Source organism: Odontesthes bonariensis, chromosome 1 (genome assembly GCF_027942865.1).
Source record: "Odontesthes bonariensis isolate fOdoBon6 chromosome 1, fOdoBon6.hap1, whole genome shotgun sequence".
Classification (NCBI taxonomy): Eukaryota; Metazoa; Chordata; class Actinopteri; order Atheriniformes; family Atherinopsidae; genus Odontesthes; species Odontesthes bonariensis.
The window spans coordinates 40,637,613-40,662,807 of NC_134506.1; the positions used below are offsets into that span (position 1 = coordinate 40,637,613).

The 25,195-nt window shown below is 43.1% G+C and overlaps 1 protein-coding gene across 3 annotated transcripts in view; it reads left to right on the forward strand.

The window, feature by feature from the left end:
• The window catches only part of wdhd1 (WD repeat and HMG-box DNA binding protein 1), a 41,250-nt gene that overhangs the window by 11,082 nt on the left and 4,973 nt on the right, over positions 1–25,195 (forward strand). For all 3 annotated transcript variants that reach the window (XM_075472308.1, XM_075472299.1, XM_075472316.1), the window contains exons 12-25: positions 937–1,124; positions 2,204–2,388; positions 2,485–2,726; positions 4,839–4,976; positions 5,061–5,217; positions 5,650–5,764; positions 6,942–7,073; positions 7,184–7,407; positions 19,923–20,074; positions 20,155–20,211; positions 20,907–20,938; positions 21,569–21,733; positions 21,893–22,047; positions 22,138–22,273. In XM_075472308.1, coding sequence (XP_075328423.1) covers positions 937–1,124; positions 2,204–2,388; positions 2,485–2,726; positions 4,839–4,976; positions 5,061–5,217; positions 5,650–5,764; positions 6,942–7,073; positions 7,184–7,407; positions 19,923–20,074; positions 20,155–20,211; positions 20,907–20,938; positions 21,569–21,733; positions 21,893–22,047; positions 22,138–22,273 — 2,078 coding nt within the window. The remainder of the gene's footprint in view (positions 1–936; positions 1,125–2,203; positions 2,389–2,484; positions 2,727–4,838; positions 4,977–5,060; positions 5,218–5,649; positions 5,765–6,941; positions 7,074–7,183; positions 7,408–19,922; positions 20,075–20,154; positions 20,212–20,906; positions 20,939–21,568; positions 21,734–21,892; positions 22,048–22,137; positions 22,274–25,195) is intronic.

Below are 25,195 nucleotides of genomic sequence, written 5' to 3' on the forward strand. Positions count from 1 at the left end.
GTGATTGTGAACGACGTAACGTACTCAGATTATTTGGTGTCAAACAGTCACAGAGGCTCGCTCACTTTTATTTCTGCATTCCTGATATTCCCGCTTACGTCTGCGATTGCCAGTAATCGCACATGATGATCGAGGGAAGAAACAGTTTAAACTTCCTCTGCTACGCTTCTCTCACCTCCTGTACTGAAATATAAAAAGAATACAGCTGCAAGCAGCAATTTTATTTATTTATTTTAATTTATTTATTTTAATTTATTTTTTTTTGACCTGAAATGCTTTTTGAAGGTTTTTGATAAAATTCAAAATGGCGGAAATTGACGTCATATGATTTTTATCTCGTCTTTATAGTCTTTATCCAAGGATTCCAACGATGCCAAAGTTAAGCAAATGAATGCACTTCAAACTTCGACATGTTAGTGGCACTAGAGAGTTCACTGTGCGAATAAGAAAATTCTTGACGTTGACTTTGACACTGTCCTGAATACGTGTGCCAAATCTCACAACTTTTTACCATAGTGTTAATGGGGCTGCCATAGACTTCAATTGCAGAAGAAAGTAGATCAATAATGGGAAAAGCTTGATAGTTTAATGATTGAACATCTACTCCAGGGTGAACGGTTCCAGCGGATACTGTAACAGTGTTACTGACTTTGGATTCAGCCATCCCAGCCTTTAATAATCAGAGTTTAAAGGATGCTTTTCTTCTTGACTGATTTTCTCTGTTGTTGAACGTCTGTTGGCTCCAGAATCCGACTGCTGGCTGCCATTTCTTAAGCGTACATATTTATTTGATTTGCTTTTAGCATCTTCGCTCCCTGTTCGGTGTGAGCCGTTTTACTAAAAGTCTTCCTTCATGCTTTAGGTGAATGGAGAATAAGCAGATTTAACAGTCACTAAAACCTGAAATCATTTCCAAATTGGCGTTTCTTGATGCAGACGCTGGTTCTCTGAAGCTCGGTCAAAACAAATTCGATGACGACGACGACGATGCCGGCAGTGCGGTGGTGCCTGCGGCTCGCCCTCCGGCGGCCCCGCGCCCGGTCTACGAGGGGCCACTGCCCACTCCTCCCCAGAAGGCCTTTCAGCCCGGCTCCACGCCCGCGCATCTCACACACCGCTTCATGGTAGGATTCACCGAGGACGGGTTGATAATCGGACCTTTCTTTCCACTGTTATGCAGACGATTTACACATTTATCTACCACTGAAGCCAAATAGTAACAGTGCACAATGTTCTTTGTTTAATTGTATTGCTGATATGAAGCAGTGGTTTAAATAATGACAAAACTGAATTCATTGTGTTTGGGGACACTGTGACGGCTGGCTTTGGCACCTCGTCTTCAAAGCTTAGTTCAACGGTCTGAAATCTGGGAGTGACCTTTGACCTTTGACCTTTGATCTGAGGTCGGACAAACAAATGAACAATGTCGTCAGGACTAGTTTTTTCCAGCTGCGTCTCCCGGCCAAAGTTAAAATGTTTTTAAGTCGTCATGACCTTGAGAAAGCCATCCGTGCCCTGATAAGTTCAAGGTCAGACTATTGCGATGCGCTTCATGTGGGCGTCTCCCAGTCTTCTCTCAGTCGCCTTCAGCTGGTGCAGAACGCTGCTGCCCGTCTTCTAACCAACACCAACAGACGTGTGCACATCACTCCTGTTCTGAACTCCCTCCATTGGCTTCCTGTCCTTTGTAGAACTGATTTTAAACTTTTAATGTTTGTTTTTAAAGCTCTTAACGGCCTTGCCCCATCATATCTATCTGAGCTTTTAACAGTCCTGGTAGAGCTCTGAGGTCAACAGATCAGTTTCTGCTGGAAGTGCCCAGGTCAGAATACAAACCCTGGGGTGAGCGAGCCTTTTCCCAAAGCTGCCCCCAGGCTCTGGAATAAGCCCCCCGTCCAACTGCGTCTTATTTCTGACCTGGGCCTCTTCAGATCCAGGCTAAAAACCTACTTATTTAGGATGGCTTTTAATACCCAGTAGCATGATGACACTTTTATCTTATTTTATCTTATTCCATTTTGTTGTATTTTATTGCTTTCACTGTTCTTTTATTGTTTTTATTTGTTTTTACTTATTCTTCTCTTTATTTATTACCTGCTGTAAAGCACTTTGGTACACCGTAATGATTGTTTGTAAAGGGCTGTATAAATAAAGTACATTTACATTATTTCAAGCATGTAGTAACAGACAAACTGTGCCTCAGATGTGGAACTCTGTGGGGATAGTGCGGGGATACAATGACGAGCAGGACAACGCCATCGACGTGGAGTTTCATGACACGGCCGTTCACCACGCCATGCACCTGACCAACTCGCTGGGTCACACCATGGCCGACCTCTCTGTGGAGGCCGTGCTGCTGGCCTGCCCCGGCACAGACGAACTCGCCAGGTGAAGCCCCTCCCAGCTTCCTCTGCTTCATTTTTTTTGGTTGACGTTTGCTGCAAATGTCTGAAACCTCCTCCCTCCATGTCCCTGTCTTCCCAGTAAGCTTCAGTGCCTCCACTTCTCATCATGGGACACCAACAAGGAGTGGATGGTGGACCTGCCGAAGGGCGAGGACGCCAAGGCGCTGTGTCTGGGTCAGGGTTGGGCTGCGGTCGCCACCAGCGCGCTGATGCTCAGGCTCTTTTCCATCGGCGGCGTCCAGAAAGAAGTGTTCAGCCTGCCGGGGCCGGTGGTGTGCATGGCGGGACACGGAGAGCAGCTGCTCGTGGTCTACCATCGAGGTTAGACGCTCCTAAACTCCGTCAAGAAGCCTCAGAAGTAGTGTTGTTCCGATACCAGAATTTTGTCTTCGATACGATACCTGCCATAAATACCTCGATACTCGATACGGAACCGATACCACGGCAAAAATTAAAAAAAATCTGGAAAAGAGATGAATAATGGTCCAGCTCGGTCTCACTATGGTTTAATTTTTAGCAGCTTCTGCTTTCCTGCTGTTTGAGCAAAGTAACTACAGAGCAAGTATGAGCACAATCTCTTCTGTTGGCATATTGGCTTTTGCTTAACAAGCTACTTTTCTGTCCAATATCAACGTTTGAACAGTGAACACATTAATGACTGACATACACATTTAAAATACTATTTTATTTTAAACATAACAAAATGCCACTACATGGTATATGCCATTACACGAAGGTGGACAAACGTACGTCAGAGAATTGCAGTGAAGTATTTCAACCTTTACACTCAGAATAAATCATTTAAAAAATATAAAAGCCAAAATAAATAGCTACTGAACATGCCTTAACAAAAGTAAAATTATTGCTTTCCTCATGAACAATGAAATCCAGAATACACTCTCTCTCAGCCTCTGAACTTCTGCAATATTTCACTTATTTGAAGTGTCCACCTCGAAATAATTATTAACAAAACGGCATATATGCCATGACATTACCAGAACTGATAGAATATTAAATGGCGTTTGCAAGTTATGCTTCAGTCAACATCACTAGCGTGAACAACATGCCCTTTCATAAACTAACCAGTTGAGAATGATAAAGGCTCTGGTATGAATAGCCTACAGTCGCTACCTCGACAAGTGTTGGGAAAGAATGTTTCATACACTCGATAAGAAAGGGAAGGCTTCCTGTAGGGCTAATGGCGATTTCAGTCACATTCGTTAACCCGTCGGTCTTTGAATTCTTTGTTAAGCAGGGGATCTCTGTCAGCGAGGTGACGTGTTCCCTCCCTTCGTCTGCACTCCTCTGTAGCGTGTCTAATGCTAAAAATCGATGCTTTAAAAAAAAAAAGAACGTATCACATCGTTTTTTGCGTCAGGGTATCACCAGGGCTTGAAAACTAAATTATTTTTCAATCGTTCCGTTCCTAACGGTTCAGGCATGTTTAACGTTTTCGTTCTTGCGTTCCGCCACCAACATATCGTTCCTGAACCGGTTCGGAACGTAAAATATCGTTCGTTCTTATCGTTCCGGCAGTGTTTGGCGGGCCTATCAAGTCTACGTGTGTGGACTTTACCTTAGAATAGACGTACTCATTAGTATTTGCTCTTGATTTACACCGTAGCTCTATGCCCAAAAATAATAAATCACCGGCAGCATCCAAAAACATTCAGATGGGCTATCCATCCCACATAGCTTACTGTAGCATATAGAACTATTCTATGATAAATAATTTCTTATCAAAAACATTTCTGGATAAGTGGGGGAGAGGAGAGCCGGGACGAATGAAACACGTGCGCCAATGCGCGAGATCCAAATTTCTGTTAAGCTTTTTTTCTGCCATTCTGAAGACTATATTTCATCTAATTCACTTATTCTATTATTATTACTTTAGGCTACTTACTTGAGCCCTGTTGCAGAATTTATAGTGGATCCTCCTGTTTTATTTTGACCCAGCATTAAGGCGTGGGTGACAATTGAAACGAGTGTTTCATTCGTCCCGACAGTGTCCTCCTACTGACACTTAAATCCTTTTTGTCAGTAAATCAACGTTAACATTTCATACTTTCGGATTTATTAAAGTAACGATTCATCTGCTGTATGGTCATAACATCCTACTGCATAAAACAACTAAAACAACTTTTGATCACAAAAAAACTATGACGGGTAAGATTTTACTTATCAGTGTCAAGCCCTGGGTATCACGATACCTTTCTAGTATATTTTTCTAGTATTTTTGTGCTGTTCAAACATCACAGCAAAGTTGGACATTTCCCTCCCCAGTGTCCTAGTTTAATGATTGAACTGAGCTTTAACTGTTGCTTTTTTTCACTGATTTGTGCACGTTAACCTGCTGAGTTGCATTCAGCAGGTTTGTTTTGTCATCTATCGTCTTCTACGAGGCCTCATCGGTGCTTCCCTTTACCCCCTCAGCTACAGGCTTTGATGGAGAACAGGCTCTTGGAGTTCAGCTGCTGCAGTTCAGTCGCAGGAAGACGCAGCTGATCAACGGCGAACCCCTCCCACTCTCCCACAAATCCCACCTGTCCTGGCTCGGGTTCTCAGCAGAGGGTCAGAAGCGAAGCATTTCGGTATCTTTGTTAACGCCTTGATGTAAGCTGTTGCTTCAGGGCAGGTTTGTGCTGCTTTTCACAGGCACCCCGTGCTATGTGGACTCGGAGGGGGTCGTGCGGATGCTGAACCGCTCGCTTGGCAACACGTGGACACCGGTGTGCAACACCAGGGAGACGTGCAAAAGCAAATCCGACCACTACTGGGTGGTGGGAGTGCACGAAAACCCTCAACAGCTCAGGTGAGCTTTGAAAAATCAACCTGTCGATGTTTGATGGGGAAGAATCTGTCAAATGTGAGGCTGTTTGAACTAAAACATGCAAAAAAAAGTGAGTTTTTCATCAATAGTGGCATCAATTTGGTTTCGGTTACGATTAAAATAGCCTTTTAAAGACCATATTTTTGTCTTAAAGGAAAATATTTACTCTGTAGGACGTTAAAAAGATTCTGATTGTCTTTTGTGCAAAGTTCTAAAGAATTTTGATTGGTTTTTGCTTTGATAAAGTTGATTTTAGGTCAAAATTGATTCATTTCGTTCTTTAAGAAAAGGATTTACTCATTCCCAGTTTGGTTTGATCAGTTTAATCAGTGATAATGGCTCATTATATGCAACACATGCTCCTTCTCTTGTTGTTTCTTATTTCCTGGGGGCTGTTTCTGATTGTCCCATCAGGTGTATTCCTTGTAAAGGCTCCAGGTATCCTCCCACCCTGCCCCGGCCTGCTGTGGCCATCCTGCCCTTCAAGCTGCCTCTGTGCCAGACCACCACAGAAAAGGGGCAGATGGAGGTAAACCGATGTAAACGCAGCAGTAGGATGGGATTCTTGGATATTTCATATTAGCTGTGATGTTCCAGGAAACCACAGATACTGGCTTTTTATTGATAACCCTGTGATAAGTATAAGTTTTATCAGCATCTGTGTGCAACGTAGATTTAAAACACTCCTTTTTGTTCCCGCCCAATACATTTTCTGCCTTTGCGAGATGCTTTGATCCTAAACAATGGCTAAAACAATCCAAAGTGAAGGGTTTTTGAGTTTAAAGCAACACTAGAGACGTTTGTTAACCTTAAAACCGTGCTTGTGACTCTGATCTTTCTCATGCACGTCGTCAGGCGTGAAACTGCCCTGCAGCATCCAGATGTTAAGATGTCTGATTTGAGCCCCGCCTCAAACTGTGTGGCTTTACTGTCGTTTGACACTTTTCTGGCCTTTAAACTATGGCTGTGTTCGAAACCGCATACTTCTCATACTAACTTTTTGAGTTAGTATGTGAGTTTTAGTAAGCGAGAAGTTCCCGGATGCATACTAGATTCTCCGAAATGTTGGGTATGCATCATGAGGTTACTACTCATACTCAAACTACCCAAGATGCAACGTAACGTGACGTCGCCGATCGTCATTTCCTGTCAAAACTGCAGTTTCAAGCTAGCTACAACGAGGATAGGTTCACTTCCTGTTTTCAAAACAAAAGCACCAATTGTATGGTAATGGCTTTCCCTATGATAAAAGGCAGCGGGTATTTTATTTGGTGAAAATAACCAGAAGTGCGTTGCTCACTACGGCTAGCTTTAGTAGCGCCGAATTCGTCAGAACAAAATTGTAAATAGCCGGTCTTTTGTCAGGTTTTCAACATGTTGGGGATCTAAACGACTACTTTCTCACCTGAAAATGTTTCAAATGTTGCTAAAGTTTACAGAGTTTAGAGCTTAAGCGAAATCAGCTTCAGGCCGGCTGATTTCGGCTCGGGCAGGAGCGAAATGCATTGTGGGTAAACGCTCTGCATACTGTCTGATCGATCAGTATGCAGAATGGAAGTATGTAGTATGCAGTTTCGAACACAGCTGATGATGATTATGGCTGCGCACCTGTAGGGGGAGCCAGAGAGCAAACTCAAATTACTTTTTAAATGTTAGTTTGAAGCGGACAGTGACGGGTGAGCCTTTCCTCCTCTGCGGTCCTCCAGGAGCAGTTCTGGCGTTCGGTCCTCTTCCACAACCACTACAGCTTCCTGTCGTCCAGCGGCTACGACGTCAGCGAGGAAGCTCAGAACCAGTCGCAGAAGGAGCAGCAGGAGCTGCTCATGAAGATGTTCGCAGTGAGTATGACCTGTGGATAATACGGCCACCGTTTTTACCCCCTCTGGTCTGACTCTCCTCATGAATGCACAAATAAATGAGTATTTCTTTTCTTTCTTTAATCTTTCAGCTGTCCTGTAAGCTGGAAAGAGAGTTTCGCTGCGTGGAGCTGGCGGAGCTGATGACTCAGAATGTGGTGACGCTGGCCATCCGGTACGCGTCTCGTTCCAGACGCATGGCCCTCGCCCAGCGGCTCAGTGAGATTGCTCTGGAGAAAGCTAACCAGATCCAGGAGGAGGAGCCAGAGGAGCAGGAGGAGGAGCCAGACTACTCCAGCATCAGGCGGACACCAGGGTAAACATGACAACACATCCGTTTACCGCTCAGTTTTCTTACAGACTGAAGTGGAGCTGCAGCAGTCTCTTGTAGTTCAGCTGTTTATTTGGAGGGTTTGTGATGCACATACTGGGCTTTAACTTTATTTCACTGCATCGACCGCAACTGCAGACCTTTTATTTAATTTAAAATCACAGAAGGAGCACAAATCAGCTGGTTCCACATTTCTTTAGTCTACCGGACCCACAGTTTTTCCTCCCCTCAACACTTACGTTTCCACTTTTCTGTAGTTCAGCAGCTGGTACCAACCCCTCTCTTTGGCACAAAGTGTAAGGCAGCGGTTCCCAACCGATTTTACGCCACGGACCGGCCTTTAAGGTGTGCCGGATAAATACAACAAAGTAAAATGATACGACCAACACAAAAACTGGTATAATATAAAATAGAATAATAAACGTGAATCCACTGTGTACTTCTATTTAACTTTTAGTTTTGAAGGCTTCATTGCCTTCGGTCGCCGCATATTATGCAGAGCGGGCTCGGTGCGCGGGAATCACCTGTCGTAATAAATCCCGGTATTGTTCGTTAAATGCAGCTTTCTTTTTCTTAGTAGTCATTGGCTCTTCTTCTGTCTTCTCACTGGGCCTTTTCCTCCTTCGCAAAGAAACTTTCCAAAGACGTCTGTTTTTTTTAACTCATTTTGCTAGCTTGTGGGTTTAATATTAGCGTTAATGTATCACGTGACCGAAACAAGTATCTTGACACGTGTCGAGAGTGAGTCATAGACGGATGTAACGGAGAGAATTCGGTCATTTTTCAAAATAAAAACCTCGAAATAACGGAAATAATGCAAGTTATTTATTCTTTCTGTGCGGACCGGTACCGATCAATTTAGTTTATTTATAACGGGCCAAATTACAACAAATGTCACCTCAAGCCACTTAAATAATATAGTTCAATTCAAGCCAATTTGAGTTAAATTCATTCATATAGAGCCAATTCAAAAACAATTTCCCAGCTAAGGAAACCAACAGATTGCAATGAAACTTGTCTTCAGTCCAATCTCCCGTCCTGAGCGTGCCTGAGGCGACTGTGCAGAGGAACGACTCCCTTTTAACAGGAAGAAACCTCTGGCAGAACCAGACTCAGGAAGGGTGGCCATCCGCCTCCACCAGCTGGGGTTTGAGAAGACAGAAAAGAGGGGAAAAACCCACTGTAAACACCCCTTATTCCCTAACTAATCTTGTTTTTAGGACAATTTCAAGAGAGAATTTCCGCTGTGTTATGTTGACAGTGCTTGAAGATTGTGTGCTTGTTCAACCATCATCTTGGCATGATGGGCACGGCCTTCCAGAATTTCAGATGGCCTCCTTGTCCGTTGCTTGGCTGTGAGTCCTGTAGTGGTTCTGAATTTGTGGATTAATAATTAGTCGGAAAACAAATCATGCAGCACACCAGAGCAATTTTTCATTTTCACTGTGTCTTATACTCAGGACGTGTCTTTCTTGTCCTCACTAGTGGGCACAGGTTCAGTCCTAGTGCCCAATTCATCATTTTTTCTTATGTCCCCCAAACCAAACAATAAAATTAAATTAAAATAAAATAACCCAAAACAAAACAACTGGCCAGTTGATATAGCCCTTGTGTGCCCATGTAACTCAATGCTGTGCAGCATTACTGCAGAATTCAGTACCATCAATTTCCTTTTGCTGTGGAAAAAAAAATAATTTAGAGAACACATCACCACAGAGACGCAACACAAAACACAGACCAAAGAAGACAAAAACACACACAGAATTTTGTTGGGAAAACTTGAGAAGTAATTAATTGCCGAACTGCTCCCCTGCAGTTTCTGCTCCTGTGTTGCTCTCTGCTGCAGGACAGAAATGTTTGTGGTTAGATTTTATATTGGGAGCAGCACAGCATCAAGAAAGCAGCCATTTCTTCTCAAAGACTAACTGATTTACCTGTTTAGGATGAATATTGTCTGTCCTCTCTTAATTCAGCTCAGAGTGTTAACCCATTGACGCCGGATGTTGCGTAGCGCAACATTGTTCATTTATCATTCATTTCAAGGCGCATGTAATGCACAATGATTGGTATTTGTTTGGAGAGGATGAGGACGAGGACGAGGAATTTTTTGGCTTTCAAGTAGACTGGCAGTCCGCTGGATTTCGCCCCCGACGTCAACAAAAGTTTACTCGTACACCGGGGCTGAAGGTGCCAATATCTGAAGATGCAAGTCCTTTAGATGTGTTCTCGCATATTTTCACTGATGAAGTTTGGGATATGTTGGTGACACATAAAAACTTATATGCGGATCAGGCGCGCGGCCACACACCACCCAACTCGAAGTGGAGCCCCGTGTCAAAGCAGGAGATGAAATCTTTCATCGGTATCTGCCTAACTTTTGGAATAATCAAACTACTAACTCGCCGGGATTACTGGAGGCAGAGCAAGTGGCTGTATCAGACAAATGTCGCCCGAGTGATGGCACGAGATCGTTTTGACATGATCTGGAGGTAATTATTTATTCTTGCGCTTCATTCTGACGACTTCTCATTCTTATTTGAGTGGCGTTGCCCTTATGTAAAAAAAAAAAGAGAGAGCCCGGTGTGAATTACTGCAGTATAACTATGATGTTTTAGAAGTCGTGTCACTGAAGTATACAGTATAACTGCACAATGCAAGATATATTGCAGTTTCTTTTTATCATTCATTATTATTGCTGATATTATAATTTTGCAATGACGTCTCTATCATGGCCAGAAATGTAGCTGAAGTGGTGCCTACATTTAGTACTAATACTAATAATAATAATGATGATAATAATAGTAATGATGATTAGTTATAGTATAGTAATAGTAGTATAATAAATAGCAGCATTGGGTATTATCCTGAATCATGTGTGTGTCTGTGTGTGTGTTTGTGTGTGTATTGACTCATCTTTTTAATTTTTTTTAAATGAAAATGTGTTGGTGTTAATGCTGAATGAACATGACGGAATAAAAGCAGAGAATTTAACCTTTAAAATGCAACTTATTTCATGTCTTTATGTGTTTCAGAGGCTGAGACTATTGAATTGTTCTTAAGTGTTTTCAATTAATTGTTTTTAGTTAAAAAAAACCTCAGGCATTGGGGACCTTTTCTAAAAACTGGCTTAGGCATTGAGCAGCTTTTTTTGCAGGTGCTTTAGGCGCCAATGGGTTAAGATACAATTTCAGCATAATCGGTTTAATTCTCACTTGTTACTTGCTACTAAATTTTCTTAAATTCTTACCAGTGGCTGTGTTTCGTGATGCTGAGCCGTCCACAAACGGTTCAGAATCAGCATCTAGTTTTTCTGCTCCAGTGGAATCAGAAACACTTCATGTGGAAACCAACAGTGTGACATCAGAGCTGTTTCCAACATCACGTGATACCGTAACATGTTTTCATACAGATTAGAATTAGCAACATAGGTTTATTTTATTTGTTAGTTGATCTTAATTCATCCTTTAGTTTTTATCTTTGAGGTGAGTGTTGTGGCCTTGGCTTTCACTGCTTTGTTTTATCCGCTTCTTGAGTTGATGTAGGTGTTTAACAGGGCGCCGGCTGAGGTCACAAAAACCTTTCTTATAAATGGATTAATCTTCCTTTTCCAATCAGAGCGGCTCAGACCTGCTGTAATTATTTAACGTGTTCTAAAATTCACTCCTTTTCTCAGTTTGTTACTATGGCTGAGTGGCATCTCTTTAACTGTAAACAGCATTTCATTTCTATTTCACCCATTCTATCCAATGCTGTACTGTTTCACTTATCATTAATCTGCAGGGTTAGAAACTGCTAATCGTGTTGATATATTGTTTCTCTTGTACGGCTCTCTGGTCGCTGTGGCTGTTTTTAAATGCGTCATAAAAACAAACCTTATCTTTTTATGAATCAGTCTCACTGCAGCTGTAGTTTTCCTCTTTAAGAAAGCGGAATTGGTGATTTTTGGTGATTGACTCCTGTAGCGCCTTTTTATTGTTGTGTTTTTGTTAATATCCTAATAATCTAACTTATTTTAAACCTCTCTATAAAGCACTTTGCTTCTTTGTTAAGAGAGCATTTTAATTGTTTCATAGATCTGCTGCAGTTAAATAGTTAAATAATTTAGTTGAATAGTTAAATGGTATATGAATATTGATAACTATTAACTCAGAATTGGTGAAAAGAGGTAGAGGAGAACTATTTAGATCAGCTAAATTTTTGAAGTCATGTTAATATGATCTCTAAAACAATAAAGGCTAACTTTTACTGCTTTAAGATGATAACCGGCTGTCTGACATCTGCCTGTCTGGCCTTGCTGTTAAATCCTGATTGTTCAACCTATGTCACATGGTCTGACTGTCTGATCTCAGTCCTGCTTCAGGTGGAAATCAAAAAGTCTCACTTTGTAGAACGTTTTGGTCTGACAGTTTTCAACAACTGAATGTCTTGTTTTAAACCTTGTGTTCTTCCTGGATTCATTTTGGACATTTTGTTGCTTCTTATCCCTTCACTGTGATTCTTGCATTGAAAAGCTGTTTTCAGTTAATCTAAGTACTTTGGTATCTCTCCTAATCATATTCATGTTAAAATAAAATGGATGAGGTAATAATAATTGCTCTAGTATAAAACTAAACATCCATTATCATATGTAGTTCTTGTACTCTTAAAGTACCGGCCAATGATCACTCAGGCTGTGTTCGAAACCGCCTACTACATACTACATACTTGAAAACTGCATACTGATCGATCAGACAGTATGCAGAGCGTTTACCCACAATGCATTTCGCTCCTGCCCGAGCCGAAATCAGCCGGCCTGAAAAGCTGATTTCGCTTAAGCTCTAAACTCTGTAAAGTTTAGCAACATTTGAAATATTTTCAGGCGAGAAAGTAGTCATTTAGATCCCCAACGTGTTGAAAATCTGAAAAAATACCGGCGGTTTACAATTTTGTTCCCACAAATTCGGCGCTACTAAAGCTAGCCGCAGTGAGCAACGCACTTCCGGTTATGCCGTTTTGACTGCTCTCGTCCCGTTAACGGAATTTGACCGTTCAAATGGCGATGGGTGACGTGACGTTACGTTGCATCTTGGGTAGTTTGAGTGTGACAAGTAACCTCATGATGAAAACTCAACATTTCGGCGAATCTAGTATGCATCTAGTGTACATCCGGGAACTTAAAAAAGTATGAATAGTAGGAATAGTAGGAGAAGTAGGCGGTTTCGAGCACAGCCTCAGAGTCTGTTCTCACTCTCAGGCTGAATGAGAGAAGAAGAAGCAAGATTGAGATGAGACACTTAGGCTCTGTTTACATTAATTCATTTCACCATTTCTTCGTGTCGGCGTCTTGCAAACTATTTACATTTACACACAAAGTTGCTGTCCTCTCAATAAAAGCCTAACTGTTTACTCTGAAACGGGGATCGGCTGATTCGCTAGTCACATGACTAATCAGTCATCACATGATCGCCCTCGCATCTGGAGCATGCGCAACTGCTTAGAAAACACGACCTACAGGAAGAATCCCTCTGCATTGTGTTGCTACCTGTAGCACGTCACGAGCGTCAAGAGGAATGGCAAACATTAGTTCTTCCAGTGTGAAATGTGTGTTCTCGTGGACAGATGACGAGGTGCAACTTCTTTTAAACACAACCATGGACTATAAAACTTCGGTTGCGGCACAGTGCATAGACTGGGAGTCGGTGTGTAACTGAAGTGAAGCACGCCTGTTTGTTTTTAGTTTCCCAGCACTCAAGTCACATGACGAACGATACCAGCCTAGCGAATCAGGGAGGAGTATGTCATAGTGATGTTGTCCAACCAGGACGAGTAGCTACAGCTCAGCACTGCGGATCCTCGTTTCTCACCGTTTACAACTGCTAAAATCAGCATCGCATGCGAATGCTTATGTGGGCTCCGGCGTCTTTGAATCCTTCCATCTATGAAGTCGTATTCCAGTATTTTAATGCAAATGGACAGTGCATCCGCGATAGAAACGATCTAGAAACAGATTAGTATAAATGGCACCTTAGGGTGATAGTATTTTATGACACAGAGAACAACTAATAACATTATGGAGCAGCTTGGAGGTTATCAGTTATCTGAAAAAGTGTTTCAAGCTTTTAATCTGTGTGATTCATTATTTAGCCAATCTTTAGTTAGAAACTTTGCTCTCAGGCCAAGCTTCCAACTCTGTTGATCTTTTTCTTTTTCTCTTATGTAGGTCTAAAAACAAACAAACAAACAAAAAAATGCTAATTTGATGCTAGGCTAATTTATCTGGTTGCTCTTAGTTGTGATTTTGCCACTTGTGCTTGCAGGGAAATTAATTCCTTTTTCTCTTGTTCCCGTTCTTCGATTTCATTATCAATGTATTGAGTGACATGGGAAGCCCATAATGCATATGTCAAGTTTGTTAATCCAACCACTTTTTTCAGCGTAGATTGCACAGAGGGAGACAGTCCACAGCTCCTCTAAACAGCATCTCAATGGTGCTACTTATGGCTGGATCTTCGCCAGTTCTCTCATGCCATAGTTCTCTTACTCGGAGTAAATAAGCTGCCCCTCTCTCATTTCCCTTAGGTGGATTTCGGCACAGTTCCGCTGATCTCATATGTATAGGGAACTTCTCTCGTATCTGTGGCCAGAGTAAATATACAAGCTGCTGGAGGGGCGTATTGTCTGGGTCCAGATCAGTTCGGCAGTGTCGTTCAATTTCTGTCAACATGCCCAATGACGTGCACGAGGCAAATACTCGTCTGAAATCACCCAGGGCTGGGACTATGCCAGCACATGCTTCTAGAAATGCCTTAATCCATGGTGCCCCCCCCTTTATATATATCTGGTAACTGGGATTTAATCACTACAGTGTCCTGCAAGGAGAATGGATTATATGTGGTGGTAATGCGACCATCACTATTAGTCGTCGTTATCAATGGCATCTGATGATACTTCCGACGGGTGTCTGTGCAAGAGTGAATATTGCCACCATTCAGTTCAAGCGGTTTTCTCTGCTCGAATACGGAAGTCAGGTCACGTACTGTGGGACCACCATGTGCATCCCCTGATGTATTTATGTAGACGAGTTCAGATGGTGTAGCCCACGATCGGGTTACTAGTGATTCAAATGAATCACTTCAATGTTCTGAGGCCGGTGGTTCCAGAGTTCTGGTGGTGAATGGATTAGTGCTCTGTCGCGTCGTTGCGTGCAGGTACTCTTTTGCTTGTGTTTGAGAGTTAGTTTCTCCTGGGAATGGAGCTGTTTGCAGTATGCCATTTTTAACAACCACTAAATTACCCATCGTGGGAGGTGTAGTGTTGGTTAGTGCCTCTGTCTTAATTGGTTCAGTTTGAGGCATCTGTTTCTGGAGAGCGTCCAATAGCCTGCGGGCCTCAGCATAAGGAGGAGGAGAAGACAGTGTTGTCTTATTCTCCTCGGTTGCAGTTGTGTTGTGTAGAGGTGTCTTATCTTTTTGCGTGTCAGGATGTGTCCCTGGAGAAGATTGCGGCCCTGCTGGCATGAGGTGCTGTATCTGTGCAGAGGACTGTGTCTGACAGGAGAATTTAACTTCACCTAAAAAAACACTGACAGTCCGTGAGAAATATTGATGCTCTCGCTCTTTGCATTATGCCTGCCTCTTTTAGCTGTGTTACTGCTTGTTCTTTACTTCCGGTTGCTTGTTTTAAGAAGATACTGAACTCACTCAGCTTCGGCGAAGCCCCCTCCCAGCATCCTCCAAACATTCCTCTTTTTTGCATCTCTCTAGTCCAATCTACAAATCTATCAGTCCCCTTTTTTTCTTCTTCCTTTGGGACCTTTTTTTCCCATCTAGTCAAGGTGTCAAATGAGTGTTTTCCACTCATTGATCATTATTTGTGACATATTTAGATATTATTACACGTGTTAGTCAGAATGGGTGAAGGGCTCAGTGCCCGAGTGGTAGGACCCGTATCAAGAAGCTTCTACACAGGTTCTAAAACTCCTGTGCGCTTGATTCGCTCGGGGTCATTTCCCAGTCCACACACTCGTTGTACTTCACCAATTTCTGAAACACCCTATCTTACTTCCCCCCCCTTTTTCTATTCCAACCCCAATATGCAGAAACCAGTTGAGATCTGTGTACTGTCACAGCAAAAATCTCTTCAAATGGCGAACCACCCCCACAGTTTCATTAAAAATAACAAACTCTTTCCCTGTGTCCTTTTATGATTTGTCAGTCTGACCACCACCGTGGATAAGTTTACGGACTCTTCCCATGAGGATAACCTTTTAGAAGAGAACCTCTCACACGGTTTCTTTTATTTGTTCGAATTAAACTTTTTGCAGGACACTTATGTTCTTTCCCTATGTGAGACTATGTGTTTTTATACCACTCAATAAACCAAACAAACAGTAAATTTATACTTTGATTTTTACTGATCAGAGGACATCTTAATTCAGACAACTTAATTTAGCTTCTCCAATGTGCAGAAATTTAACATATATTCATATATAAGAGGTTTTTCTGCTCACCTTTTTTCTCGGGCGCCTCGAATTGTCTGAACAAAGTGACCCCCTCAATCAGCTCCAGCAGTCCTTCCTCGGAGTCAGTCCAATTCACGGGGTCACGGCACCAGCTGTTAAGACCCGATTCTTTATATTGGAAGCCCAAGAACCAGTTGGAGCAGTCTTTAAGTTAAACAAAGTATTTATTGGAGGTCACAGGTCAAGTATCAGCGCTGGACTCGGAGAGACAGAGTTCTCGCATGAAATCCGTCCGACCAAGTCCCGCGATACGGAAACATTTCATATTTATGTTCACCTTTATCTCAGAGGTTGTACCTACACTTGACAACGTATCATTGAACACTTACTCATGATGTGAGCAGGCCATCCACCATGTTCGCCATGTTCTTTGGATGTGATAAGCAGTGTGTGTGTGTGTGTGTGTGTGTGTGTGTGTTGTTTCAGGCGTGCATTCTACTGCACCAGAACTATCTGTCCTAAGAGACGTTTTATCTGACCCAGTTATTTTATCCCGCTACGTCATCTTAAAATGTTGGACATACATTTCGTTTGTATGAGCAGAGTGTAAACGTACAAACTAGGAACATAGATTATCTAGTGAACTACAGAATATGAATACATAAAGTTTACGAATAAAGCCAATTTAGAACAACACCATTCAAAGGATATCTGTTGGAACAGGGAAACACTAATAGCCATTGTGCTGCAGTGGGTGGGATATTTGATTTCCAATTAAGTAATATTAGTCTTCACGCAAGCAAAGAAACTTAATGCTGTGATGTTGAGTTGCTTCTTAGTCGAGCTTATGGCCTCCTTTGGTACACCGAATAATGCAATCATTGCACAAGGTTGTAAAGTAACTCCAAGGACATTAGACAGTACGTCAAATATGGCCGACCAGTACCCAGATAGCTTATGGCAAGACCAAAACAAATGTGTCAGATCTGCCACACCAGCATGACATCTGATACAACTGCTGTCGACATTTGGATAAAAGGAGGATGGAAAGGAAAGTTTTAAGCCTGGTCTTAAAAGTGGAAAGGGTGTCTGCTTTCCGGATATTTACTGGGAGCTGGTTCCACAGAGAGGGGCCTGATAACTGAAGGCTCTGCCTCCCATTCTGCTTTTAGGGTCCTGATAACTGAAGGCTCTGCCTCCCATTCTGCTTTTAGGGGCCTGAAAACTGAAGGCTCTGCCTCCCATTCTGCTTTTAGGGGCCTGATAACTGAAGGCTCTGCCTCCCATTCTGCTTTTAGGGGCCTGAAAACTGAAGGCTCTGCCTCCCATTCTGCTTTTAGGGGCCTGATAACTGAAGGCTCTGCCTCCCATTCTGCTTTTAGGGTCCTGATAACTGAAGGCTCTGCCTCCCATTCTGCTTTTAGGGTCCTGATAACTGAAGGCTCTGCCTCCCATTCTGCTTTTAGGGGCCTGATAACTGAAGGCTCTGCCTCCCATTCTGCTTTTAGGGGCCTGAAAACTGAAGGCTCTGCCTCCCATTCTGCTTTTAGGGGCCTGATAACTGAAGGCTCTGGCTCCCGTTCTGCTTTTAGGGGCCTGATAACTGAAGGCTCTGTCTCCCGTTCTGCTTTTAGGGGCCTGATAACTGAAGGCTCTGTCTCCCATTCTGCTTTTAGGGGCCTGATAACTGAAGGCTCTGCCTCCCATTCTGCTTTTAGGGGCCTGATAACTGAAGGCTCTGCCTCCCATTCTGCTTTTAGGGTCCTGATAACTGAAGGCTCTGCCTCCCATTCTGCTTTTAGGGGCCTGATAACTGAAGGCTCTGCCTCCCATTCTGCTTTTAGGGGCCTGAAAACTGAAGGCTCTGCCTCCCATTCTGCTTTTAGGGGCCTGATAACTGAAGGCTCTGCCTCCCGTTCTGCTTTTAGGGGCCTGATAACTGAAGGCTCTGCCTCCCGTTCTGCTTTTAGGGGCCTGATAACTGAAGGCTCCGCCTCCCATTCTGCTTTTAGAAACTCTGGAAACCTCAAGTAAACGTTTTTTCGCCGCCTCGATTCTGTTGACCCTTCTGTTTTTGGCCGGCTTTTAATTAGACACCAGGCTTGGTTTTTACGTCTGTTTTGTTTGCTCTCATCTCCCCTCCGTCTCATCTCTTATCTCCTGTGCTCTTATGTTTTTATAAGTCACTGCTTTTTATTGTGTGCCTTCGTTTTATTCACACTTTGTGGCTTTTAACCTGTGAAAAGTGCTTTATAAACTAACTCAGCTAGCAGGTTTACTTACCAATCAAAAAAGCTTGCGTGCATATCGGCTCCATAGACCCTGGGTGTCATCACTGCTCCATTCCTCTGTGTTTTGTTTAACTTTTTATTGTTTAATGTTATAAACTGATGCTTATATGGATCAACTAGACGTCAACGTCAAACAACATGCAGTTATTCGCTCTTTTCTGCCTTAAGTGACCGATTTTAACAGCTGATAAGATTTTGAAAAAAGAGTTTCTGACAGTCAGTTGCAGCAGGATTTAAGTTGAAGTTGTGAGGAAGGTGGATATTTCTGGTCTGAGCCGGGAGTGTCATTCTGCTTTTAGGGGCCTGATAACTGAAGGCTCTGTCTCCCATTCTGCTTTTAGGGGCCTGAAAACTGAAGGCTCTGCCTCCCATTCTGCTTTTAGGGGCCTGATAACTGAAGGCTCTGGCTCCCGTTCTGCTTTTAGGGGCCTGATAACTGAAGGCTCTGTCTCCCGTTCTGCTTTTAGGGGCCTGATAACTGAAGGCTCTGTCTCCCATTCTGCTTTTAGGGGCCTGATAACTGAAGGCTCTGCCTCCCATTCTGCTTTTAGGGGCCTGATAACTGAAGGCTCTGCCTCCCATTCTGCTTTTAGGGTCCTGATAACTGAAGGCTCTGCCTCCCATTCTGCTTTTAGGGGCCTGATAACTGAAGGCTCTGCCTCCCATTCTGCTTTTAGGGGCCTGAAAACTGAAGGCTCTGCCTCCCATTCTGCTTTTAGGGGCCTGATAACTGAAGGCTCTGCCTCCCGTTCTGCTTTTAGGGGCCTGATAACTGAAGGCTCTGCCTCCCGTTCTGCTTTTAGGGGCCTGATAACTGAAGGCTCCGCCTCCCATTCTGCTTTTAGAAACTCTGGAAACCTCAAGTAAACGTTTTTTCGCCGCCTCGATTCTGTTGACCCTTCTGTTTTTGGCCGGCTTTTAATTAGACACCAGGCTTGGTTTTTACGTCTGTTTTGTTTGCTCTCATCTCCCCTCCGTCTCATCTCTTATCTCCTGTGCTCTTATGTTTTTATAAGTCACTGCTTTTTATTGTGTGCCTTCGTTTTATTCACACTTTGTGGCTTTTAACCTGTGAAAAGTGCTTTATAAACTAACTCAGCTAGCAGGTTTACTTACCAATCAAAAAAGCTTGCGTGCATATCGGCTCCATAGACCCTGGGTGTCATCACTGCTCCATTCCTCTGTGTTTTGTTTAACTTTTTATTGTTTAATGTTATAAACTGATGCTTATATGGATCAACTAGACGTCAACGTCAAACAACATGCAGTTATTCGCTCTTTTCTGCCTTAAGTGACCGATTTAACAGCTGATGAGATTTTGAAAAAAGAGTTTCTGACAGTCAGTTGCAGCAGGATTTAAGTTGAAGTTGTGAGGAAGGTGGATATTTCTGCTCTGAGCCGGGAGTGTCTTGTGGAAATCGACACATTTTCAGGCTTTTTGAGCCCTAAACGAAGTTTCCAGGGTTCAGATTTTGAGTTTGTAGTGACTCTGGAAATGTAAATAAATGCTCCGGGGACATGGTTTGTCCTCCTGTGGTTTGAATGCTTCTTCACATAGAAACCACTCAGTTAGCGAATGCTAACTGCTGCTCCAAAGCTTGATGTCGAACCTTAAATGTATCAAACATTGGAAACGAGTCTTTCCTTCTTTAATAAGACTTTTACTAACTTTTAATGTATTAGGTATTCCTAACGGTGAAGCCTTTATATTTGGGTTCTGAAGCTTAAAATGACTGATTCCAGTCCACGGCTGTAACTTTTGTTGACAGATATCGTCAGGCTGAGCTCTCAGGAGGACGTCACCGCTCCAGACATCATCAAGAGGAAGAGGAGGAGGAGCAAAGAGAAGAAGAGCCCGGGGAGGAGGAGGAGGACGGAGGAGATGAGATGGAGGCGGAGGAGGCAACAGAAGCCAAAAAACGTCAGTTTTCCTTTTATCCTCCCTTTGCACCAGATGTCAGTGTCTCGGCTAACCTGTCTGCTTCCTGCGCCGTTCCACAGGTGTGAATCCGTTTGCCAAAGAAGCCGGTTCCCCTGTGAAGCCGTCGCTGACACCAAGTGAGTCGCATACGGTTACCCCGCCATCGTCGCTCATTAAAACCCCGCAGCCACGCTTTCACCTTCCTTTAAAGCGACTCGTCTGAAATCAGCACAGATCAGTGAACAAGCGTGAAATTATTCCCAAACTAAATGAAAGTACAGCTGTTTTTGTGACTGTCCGCCTGGATTTGGTATGAACCTGTGTCTTTGTCGGCTGTTGAAGCTGGAATGTGAACTTTTTTTTTTACTGAGATTGATCATGATGAAGTGTGACGGAGTGAGAAACCTGCCGCTCATCCACGTGTCTCAAAGCTTTTACTAAGTCGAAGCTCATCGTGGTGAATGGAGGCCTTCAGCTGATTTAGGCTCACAAAGTTAAAAGGTTTGGAAGGTTTCCAGACCTTTAAGCTTTTGTTTCTCCAAACAGAAATGATCCAACAAATAAGCTAATAAATACTAATCTGTTGATATTTGGTGATCTTTGCTGCAGGTGATATGTAGAATTTATCTCAGAAAAAGGCATCCTAGTCATTGTCAAAGCCGCCTGTCTCATCTTGGCCAGTTGTTTGTCTTCCAGCTGTTTTTAAGGAGTCCCAGAGCTGTTTTAAATCCCATGTTCGTACTGTATTCACTTATAGTTTGTGTGTTGTGTTGTTGTTTGGAGGGAAGGGGTTTCTGAATATATATTTAAACTGAATTCGTTTGATTTTCAGTTGGAAAAGCAGGACGAGCAAATCCGTTCAAGGTAAGGGTTTTAATATTTTTACAATGAAATGAGTTGATGCCACTTTGGTTCATTTGACAGGTTGTGGGTGACGGTTACTTTGAACGGTAAATGAATTGATCAGATATTACAATTAAAGGTTAAATCTTTGCCCTCCGACTTCTTTCAGGAAGCGGTCACATTTCAGACGTCTCGTTGTTAAACACTCCATCAAATATTTCCAATTCATTGTCAGATGATCCAAAAAGTCCCGTCAGTCTTCTGTGATCCATTAAAATGTTTAATAATGATGTAAAACACAGGATCAGAAAGACCAAACCATCTTTTTTTGACGTAATCAAAGACCTACTGTTAGACCTTTTAGTTAACTATGATTTTTCATGCAAGATTTTTACTCATAATGGGCTGCTGTTGCAGCCATTTCATCACAAAAATACACTTAATGAAGGTCCATTTCACCCAGTTCTTCTGTGGTTTGACTTATTGATAGTTTGTGTCTTTTTAATCTAACTTATCTCCTTGTACACCAGCTGTACTGCTGCTTGTGTATCAGTATTTTTTAACGAGGTTTGTTTTCTCTTAGATGCTTATTTTTCTTATAAGAAAAAGATGATAATCGCTGATGTTTTCCTTTACATTTGACGTGGTCAGGTTTCCGGTTCTGGGAAAGCGTCGTCTTCCTCTGGTCAACCTCGAGTGACGAACATCCTGGACAACATGACGGCCAGCAGGAAGCCGGCTCCACTCAGCGGATCTGCAGGCAGACCGAGCAAAACCCCCGTCCTCAAGCCGCTGGCCCCCAGGCCCAAGACCAAGGTATAATCATCACCTCCAAACCTCTGAGATGAGCACACGGAGGGACAAAATGTTCAAACTCTTCTACGTTTATCTCCCGTCTGTGGTGCCAGTTTTCTGTGTAAAAGTGGATGTTTACTCCCAAGATTCTTCACCCACATTTTGTACATTTCTCTGCAGACTCAGTCCACTCTGCTGCAGATGGCGAGCAGCAAGGCGGCTAATAAGAAGACTCAGGAGAACACGGAGCCGGCTGCAGATCAGCAAAAACAACCAGACCCCTCCGCCCCCGCCCCCGCCCCCGCCCCACCTGCAGAGGAGACGGAGAATCAGAGGTAAGAACAGAAACGGAGCAAAGAAATGCTCAGAACTGTTGGAATTATCCTTTAAAAGCTGCATTTTCTCACCTGCTTGTGTGACTCCAGGCCAAAGACGGGCTTCCAGCTGTGGTTGGAGGAGAACAGGAAGGGTATTATGGCCGATAAACCAGACCTGGAGGAGACGGGCGTCATCAGAGAGGCCATGTCACGCTTCAGGACGCTGTCGGCAGAGGAGAGACTGGTACGACACGCTGAGGGTGAACTCAAGAGGGGATTTAAGAGGCTGAAAGGGTTACAAGTTTGACCAAAAACTTCAGTTCTGAGTGATCGCTGTATCCATCTCTGTAGAACAGGACTTTTAAATGGAGGAAACAGTTTTTTTCACCCTTTCCTGTTTGAGAATTACCTCCAAACTCGAACTTTAAGGTCTGTTTTGTAGCACCCGGACGTTCTTCTGTCAGGCTTTTGAAGCTGTCAGAGTAATAGTCTCCGGCAGTTTTCATGTCCCAGACATCAGTCAGTGGGGTCACATGGCACTGAAAGGATCAGATAATTGGCTAAATTACAATAAGAATGAGTTGAGCAAGCGTAATTCTCCTTTGATATATGGCGGTGAATGAATCGAATCAGAGGCACAAAGCGTGTCATACCCCGAAACCATGGGTAATCCGATCGCGAGTAACTCGATCCGATCCAATTTCTTGTCAGATTAAGGTGTCTACATTCACTTAATAACTCAATCTTATTGTAATTTAGCCAATAATCCGATCCTTTTAGTGCCATGTGACCCCACTGAGTGACGGCTGTAATTCTGTTCCACAGATTTTCTCCTTCTGTAAAATGAAACTCATTTTCAGTCATCGTGAGTTTATTTCCTGCGATGTCGGAAAAAAAAAAGTTTTACAGCAGAGCCCAAAAATGACTTTAAAAGTGCTTTAAAAGACTTTTTTTTTTTAGTTTGATATTACAGCAAACTGACACTTTTAAAGCTGCCGTCAGCAACTTTTTTTTAGTCATATTAGCTTGAACTGTCATGGGATTCTAGAAGTAGAATATTAAATAGGCTGTTTAGGAAAAATAACGAAATCTGTAGCTCCCTCTGAAGCCTGTAATCATGCTTGCAAAAACCGAGCGCTCCCGGCTGTTTTTAACCAATCAAGTTAGGGTGGAGGAATCCTACCTGTCAATCACAGCTTGTGCACACGCTGCTGAGCGTGAGTCTGCCCCAGCTTGTGTGCGCTCACACTGCTGTGAACTCACGTGCACAACCTCGTCCACAGAGGGGGAGGGGTTTGGGGGGCGATTTGGAGCTTGTTGGAGGTTGGGGGAGGGACCTGAAAGTTGTGTCAGTTCGAATTTTCCGACTTTAGACTCGTAATTTTGAAAACCTGCCGACTGCAGCTTTAATTTCAGAAACAAATAAATTATTTCAAGTTTCAGCCAAAGCTGCTCAGGAGTCGCGAGTCTGGATGAAATTACAGCTCTGAAATGCATTCGAAAGCAGCCCTAAAGATGCTGGCGTGGAGTAAGACGTGATATTTGTTATAAATTAGATGTAGAGAGGTGTCAAGGTCACAGTGTGGCACAGAGGCTTTCTTTAATCCAAATCTGGCCCCAGCAGAACCCATTAATTAGACCCTGAGAGACAGCGGGGATTATCAGGAGACTCCCCGCTGGGCGGCCCTGGGACGCTTCGCACTCCAGCCGGTAACATCTCTGCATGCGTGGAAAATGAAAACACTTGAAACACACAACTACAACATACAAATTTAATGCGTTAAAATTCATTTCTATTACCGAGATACTCATAGTTTTGAGTATATGTTTCATAATTGTCTACAAAGTAGCCCTAACATACACTATACTGCCAAAAGTATTCGCTCATCTGCCTTTACACACATATGAACTTCAGTAACATCCCATTCTTAATCCAGAGGGTTTAATATGACGTCGGCCCACCCTTTGCAGCTATAACAGCTTCAACTCTTCTGGCCAAGCTTTCCACAAGCTTTAGGAGTGTCTATGGGAGTTTTTGACCATTCTCTCCTCTTCTGTGGCCCATGACTCCGGACCGTTTCATGCCTTTGGTGCACATAAAAGGATCTAAAGCACAGTTTCCAGACCAAAGGGAGATGTAGCGTCCTGCTCCTGAGCGGCCTGCAGAGAAAAGTGTTCTCCTCGTTTATCTTCCTGATAAACCATGCAACACATCTGCATAAAGCGTGCCCAACGGCCTCAGAGAAAGATGGAGAGTTTGGTTTTTGGTGTCTCCGTGTCGAAAAGCAAGCCTGTGAAAGGGACGTAAAAAAAAAAGCCAGGCAGCGGTGGACAGAAGCAGCCGGAAAAATATCACTTTTCCACATTTTTCCACAACAAACGGTGTTATCGTCATAAGAGTTTAACGTTGTTATCGGCTGGAGAGAGGACATGATCGCCGTGTCCTCGGGTGAAGTAAGACGTCAATGAGCCCACCGCTGCAGTCTGTTGATGTGACGGCAGCAGTTCAGACTCAAAACCATCCATTATATTTACAATAACCTACCACACAGGTATAATAAAGGAGAATAGAATTAGGCGCACTTAATCTCCTGACTTCTGTTTTGGAGTAATTAAAAATCCAGTCATTTTCTTCCAGCAGAAATCTTGCCATTGTGCAGAATTTGCAGCAAAGGCTGTATTTTTGTCGCCACGTTATGTTTGCTTCTTCTTCCCAGCGCTGTCTAATACAATCTGTTGAATTCTTCTTTGTGGGTGTTCAGTCGGTGCAGGATTGATGGGAAAACTACATGAACTGTAACCGAGGGGTGAAAAGAGGTGCTTCAGCACAGTAGCAGAGACATTAAAACTAGGGCTGTGCGTTATCGCGTTAACTCGTTATTTATTTAACGCCAATAAATATTTTATCGCGCATTAAGGCAGGTTTTAGTATTTATTTTGTAAATTTAATTAAAAAAAAAAAAAAGAATTTTTTTGGGGCTTTTGTGCCTTTAATGGAAAGTTCAGAGAGACAGGAAGCAGGGGGCAGAGAGAGGGGGAACGACACGCAGCACAGGGCCGTCCGATGCGGGACCCGAAACGGGGCCCGCTCAACCCACTACGCCACAAACCACCCGTTTTATTATTTATTTTTATTTTGTAAAAGTCTGTTGCTCACAGGCTTTTA